Here is a 6453-nt window from a genome sequence, read left to right on the forward strand (position 1 = left end):
CCTTCTATTTAACTACCTTTTACTTCACTAATCTAATCCAATATTTTAATCGTACAGATATTTTGTTTTGTTTTTTGTATTTTTAGTCAGTTAGTTTTTTTCATTTTTTTTTTTTCTTCTCTGTATCTAAAATTATTTATAGAAAATTTTAATATAAGTTATAATTAACTATTACCACACTGTTTTTTTGGCCAATATATGTTATTGTAAAATTAAAATTACCTGTGTAATTGTTCTAAAGAGACCTAGTCCCAAAATAATGAAATATTTTTCATTTCACTTTGATAATTTCTTTACTAATAAATCAATAAATAATAACAGGATTAAAATTATCAAATATTATATACTTGTTGCAATTTAAAACACAAATTATCAGTAGAAGAGTTATAGGTTTTTGAATAATCCCATAAAGGTGGGGTTTGAATTTTTGTATTTGTTGTTGGTATCATTTTAGCAAAATAAAAATATAGAAAAATCTAAATAAAAGTCTCTCTGCAGCCATCTTAATTTTTTTTTTCTTGTGTGGTACCAATTTACAGGAAATTTCACTTTCATTAATCTTTTCCAATCAGCATTTTGTCAATTTCTTTATCATGGGAACTGCAACTTCATTTCTGACATACAGGGAGAGGGGGTTATCTAGAGGTAACCAACCTATTTTAATTTTGGTGGGGGGGAGGTCAAGTTTTCATTTTATGGGACTACCACAGGCAGGATTAGAACCGGCACCACTGCAATCATGAGGCAGTTGCGTAACTCCCCCCAGCTACAAGCAGCCCTTGTATATTGCAATTAACAAAGATAGTTCCAACTACTTCTAAATATATACAAAAAATCACTAAGGTGTGGCTAATATGATTTAAGATATGTGAAAATTTATATAAATATAAAAGTAAATTAACGAAAATTCTTTCATTGTAGATCTTATTTTTATTTTCTTTAATTTACTGACTAATATAAATTTTCACATATTTTAAATAATTGTTAGCCATTCCGTAGTTTAATTCTATTTCATGTTATCTATTCATTTACTTTGTTACATTATTTTTGTTATTAAGTAACTAGCCCTAATAAGGCCCTTCAAAGTGGGGCAAATGTTGATTGACATTAAATAGTTAAATTAACTTTTATGATATCATGATGTTACTTATCTAAATAGTACCTGATCTAAACAATTTGTTTCAATTTGAACTATGTTTATTAAATTTGAAAATTGATTTCTTATTAGTTTTTTTTATTTATTTTAGCCTTCCCAAATTTTTTTTTCTGTAAATTACTTTCAAATTTATAAATGATATAACATAAGCTTTGCTTTCCTGAAAAGATTTTTGCAGGGCATAGAAACATCTGGTTTCTGCTACCATTATGCCCTTAATTTCTACTTCTAAATTTTAGTTCTCCGTCACAACTCATCCCAGGGACTTGAAAGTATTACAGCTGTGAAGCATGTTTTCCCCCACATCCATAATATCTCTTCTCTCCCCGGTATGTCTAGAGGTTTTCATATATTTAGTCTTTTCAATATTTATATTAAGTCCTAAATCTTGTGCTGCTATCTTGAATTCTTCTACAGCACCGGCCAGTTTTGGTTCCCCCTGTGATGACTACATGATCCACATAAGCCATGTGTTGTGTGAGCCTATTGTAAATGGTCCCACCCGGGTTTGTCTTTATTTTTCTAATGGCAACTTCTAGGGCAAAGTTGAACAGTACCGGCGATAATGGGTCTCCTTGTCTTAAGCCACTGTTAACCTAAAGCTATTTAAGGTGCCCACTCGAGTTTTCACCTTACATCTAGTCCTTTTCAGGGTCATCTTTGTTAATCTTATTAACTTGCTAGGTATTCTCAGTGACTGCAATGCCTTTAATAATTTTTAAAGAGCTCTACTCGTTTGGGAGAGAAGAGTCCTGAGAAAGATCTTTGGAACCGTTAAAGAGGGACACAGATCGAGAATCAGAAGCAATGACGAACTAAAAGAATTGTATGGAGAGCCTGATATCCTCTGTGCTATTAAGAAGAGCAGGCTAAGATGGTTGGGACATGTGGAAAGGATGGAGCCCTGTAGGCTGCCTAAAAGGTGCACCAGGAGGAAAAAGGAAAAGGGGCAGACCCAGGCATCCGTGGCTGAATGATTTGAGAGGGATGAGAATCGAAAATTGGAGGAGTCTCGCTGGAAACGACGAGGCATGGGGAAGAACGATGGCAGAGGCCCAGGTCCTACAAGGACTGTAGCGCCCAACAGGGAGTTAGTGAGTGATAAATGATATATCAAATTTGGAAGATAAACTAATTATTAGTAAACTTCCAGAACTTAGGCTTAATAAATCTATTATAATAAAAACAACTATTAAACCATTATTGATAATTACCTGACTGTGTAGTAAAGCCCATGACAACACAATATAGCCAGAAATCTCTGAAAAGTTTATGCAACCTAGGTTTAGGCTGTTTGATAACTGGAAGTCGCTTCACAAGAACTGCAATTACAGGAATCAGCATTCCCAAGTTACCAGCGCTACTTGAAGCCTGAAAGACATAAGTTAAAATTGTCTTTACTACATAATTATAAAATAAGTGATTATTTTTTTATATTTAAAAGGAGGTTTAAGAACTCAGAATAACCATTACAATAATAATAACAACAGACCACATTGTAGTAAAGAATAAAAAAAAACTATCCACAACAATAAAAAACCTAATAGAACATCATTTAAAGTAGAGTAAATTTGCTAAAATATTAGCCCTAACAGAGCTATTTACGTTCAATAGTTTCCGAGAAATAGCTTTTCAAAACGATAAAATTTTTTTCATTTTAAAAAATGCACCCTTAACCTAGGTCTGGGTAGGTGCTACTTCCAGTGAAAACCGAGAATGAGGAAAATTCCTAGACAATGATATTCTTCATTTATTCTCGGACTAGTCCCTTAGAGTATAATACAAAATAAAAATGAACTTATAGAACATCATAAAATATAACTAAAATAATAAATTGAAGAATAAACAAAATTATAAATAAACAACAATATTTGACAGAATATGTAAAATAAAAAAAGAAAAGAAAAGAGGTAAAACAAAGCCATATATCATTTCATAAATCATATAAATGAAAAACAATTAAACACAAATTAACTAAAAGGAACAATTATTTTTAATATGCATATATAAAAGTTCAAAAGAAAATCAAAAATATCAAAGGTACGAAAAAATAAAACAAAATTCTCTAACATACAGTTAACTAATATAGTGCATTGTGTGTATTTATACATATTGACTTTATAAAATTTAGTGACCTTGTTCGTCGGTGCCTTGTCTGACGCCCTCTTCCCTTCCAAACCGAGCTGAACGTAGAGCTCCATTAGCCTCACTAGCAGCTCACCCATCTCAGTCTCCCCTTGGATATTAGCCGCTATATTGGCCAAGGCGTTGATTACTCCACCAGATACATGTCTAAAAAGTATAATCTTTTTTAAAAGCATAATAATAGTTATCACGTGAATATGTTCTATCCATTGAAGTATAATAATTCAATGATTGGTTCATCTATCGGATGAATTCATTCCATATACTTTTTTTTTCTTTATGGTAATTTCTCTTGTTTTTAATTACGAGAGATAGTTGACCGTGGTTGACATACGAGGAGAAGATGGTTGGGGGTGCGGTTAAAATGAAACTATAAAGATCCTATCCCTCCTCTACACCGATCACATATTGTTTACCGCATCCCTTGCTCCACCCTTAATTGTAATTCTGCTTACATAGGCGAAACCCAAAATCTCTTAAAAGGCCGTATCAAACAACACAAATATTCTGTTTCCTCACATAATCATTCTGCCTCTAAACTTTTGGCACATTCTCTTTCTTTAAATCATTCCTTCAATTTCAACAAAACATCTATATTTGCTACAGTTCATAACCATGACAAAAGGATCATCTCTGAAAGCCTCTATATCCAATTAGAACCTTCTGTCAACTTAAAAACCGACAAGCACAACATATTCACAAATAGTTAATTTATTAAAAAATTAATTTTTATAATTTATTTATTTATTCTTATTATTTATTTTTATATTTTTTAAATTTATTATTATATTATTTTTTTTTTATTCATTTCATTTTTTCTGCCTACTTTGTAACGTATTATTTCACTTCTTAAACTTTTTCTTACAAATTTGTCGTCCCCCTCTTATATACATTTCCTCTTTTCAACAGTTGTTAAATACCCATGACACTTTGTCAACTTCCGGTATTTCATTATCCATGTACATATATATATATTTAACATCTTTCAATAACCATTTGTCATCACCCTCTCACACGCTTTCTTCGTCTAAATATTTTCTACTCTTTATTTTTTACCCTCTCGTAACGTTTCCTCTTAAAAAATACTTAGTCATTCTTGTAACGGCTTTTTTAATTCAGAGTTAGGTTGTTATTGGCACTATATACGATTAGGCGTTTGATTTTCAAGCAAGAAGAAGGTTTGTTTTATTCTCTTTTTTTTCCCCTTTCTTTATTTTACCACCCCTTCTTATCTCCACTTTTATCCATATTCATTACCCGTTATTACTTATGTTCACTATATTATTATTGTTGTTTCAAAAAACAAATTTTTTTTTTCTTCTTCTATTCATTTCTTTTGTTAAACTTTACTTATATTTTGCATCTTTATCAATTATTATGGTTACATATATTTTATTTCTCTCAATTTTCTTTTTCTTTCCATATTTCAATTTTTAAATTATTAATAACTAATATGTTCATACGTCTCTCTTGTTTTTGTTATGTTTTTGAATAAAAAAATGACCAATTAAGGCCCTGGTAAACGAGGTACAAATTTAATGTATTTGAACACCTCTATTATGGAACACCTACACTTAGGACTTAGATCCAAATTTTATTCACCATTATTCCTCTATAACAGACAAAAGTGAAATATATATACCTTTCCATAATGGACATTATATAGAGGTTTCACCATGGTTTGTACAGTAATTAAATTTTAAGCTTTAATCATAAATATAATTTGTTTTGTTAACCAGGTCTCAGTTCGTTCTTTGTCACACCAGCGCTAAAAGATAATAATTAGTTATGAGAATTAACTTACTTATATTGGTTAGTTTTATCATTTGTGTATGCAGCGTTACTGGCCTCAACAGTTATTTGCACAAACATCCTCATAATTTCTTCATAAACATTTGGCTAAAAAAGTTTTAAAAATATATTAAAATTTATTTATTATTAATAGTTATTAATTAAAGGAGATAGTGATAAAAAAAAGTTCCTCAACATAGCAAAAAAAAAATTTATTAGATATCAATGTCTCAACCTACATTGTAGGCCTTCGTCAAGGCAGAGTTACTGTGAATGAGCAATAAACTCAAAACTAATAATAAATAATAATTCACAAAATACCATTATAATAAACTAGCAGACATAGGTATGCTTCGTAATTGCTAGATTTGGAGATGTATATAAATTAATTGAACGTAATTGAAAGTTTGATATCAATTAATATGTTGAATTAAATAATTGAAGTCTCTTATTAAATAAAAACAAAAAGTATTAACTATTATAGTGAGCAGAACATAGACATTGGTAATTGAACCATTAAAGCAAATATTATTAGTAATATAAGAAAAAATGTATTAATATTAATGGTGTGTAGAAAACAAGGTTATTTTATTTTAGTTAATTTAATGATATAAAAAAGTTATTTGTTTAATAAGTAAATAGCTAAATTTGTTTCATAAGTTAAAATTAAGAATGATTTACAATTTATAAATAATTCTTTTAAAATTTGGGATTTTAAATAGCATAGTAATCCATTATACTGATGAATAAAATTTTTAAGTGAAATAAATGTTTGTAGTTTTTAATAAGTGAATTTAAACATTTTGAATATTTGAACAAAAGAATAATTTTTGTTAAGACACCTGAACAGTGCAGTCTAAGTTAGAAAGGCCAATTACCGTGGACTCATAACTGATGATATAAAGCAACAGTGAAAACTTGAAAAATATATTATTTTTAGACATCAAGAAATAGTTAAGTGATGATTAAAAGAAAAAATACTTTCATTTGTTCTGTATTATTGGTCTGTGCCATGTACTAATCAAGTGGATATGAGCAGTTCATTCTGAGATTTGATGGAGACAATGCGAATGTCTTTATACCAGCTCGTTATGAGAATTCATAGAATCCAGATATTAGTGAAATATCCAGAGAAAATTATTTTATTTCAAAACTTTCTACAAGTGTTATCTAAATAATTATAAAAATCAATAATTAGCAATTGCGATAATTAAGACGATATAAATAAACATTGAAGTAATTTTTAAAATATGATCATGATCCAAAAATAAAATAATATTAGGAAAAAGAATATTAAAAGTTAACTTAAATATTAATGTTTAAATTTAAGTTGAGATTTTATCTGCTAAATTATAAATTAA

At 29.2% G+C, this 6453-nt stretch overlaps 1 protein-coding gene across 8 annotated transcripts in view; it reads right to left on the minus strand.

Annotated features, from left to right (window-relative positions):
* The window catches only part of Pi4KIIIalpha (phosphatidylinositol 4-kinase III alpha), a 122255-nt gene that overhangs the window by 82330 nt on the left and 33472 nt on the right, over nucleotides 1-6453 (minus strand). For all 8 annotated transcript variants that reach the window (XM_014422286.3, XM_014422290.3, XM_014422285.3 and 5 more), the window contains 3 exons: nucleotides 5106-5200; nucleotides 3292-3448; nucleotides 2371-2527 (listed from right to left, as the gene is read on the minus strand). In XM_014422286.3, coding sequence (XP_014277772.1) covers nucleotides 2371-2527; nucleotides 3292-3448; nucleotides 5106-5200 — 409 coding nt within the window. The remainder of the gene's footprint in view (nucleotides 1-2370; nucleotides 2528-3291; nucleotides 3449-5105; nucleotides 5201-6453) is intronic.

The sequence above is a fragment of the Halyomorpha halys genome, unplaced genomic scaffold (assembly GCF_000696795.3).
Source record: "Halyomorpha halys isolate HHAL.00 unplaced genomic scaffold, Hhal_1.1 Scaffold364.1, whole genome shotgun sequence".
Taxonomy (NCBI): domain Eukaryota; kingdom Metazoa; phylum Arthropoda; class Insecta; order Hemiptera; family Pentatomidae; genus Halyomorpha; species Halyomorpha halys.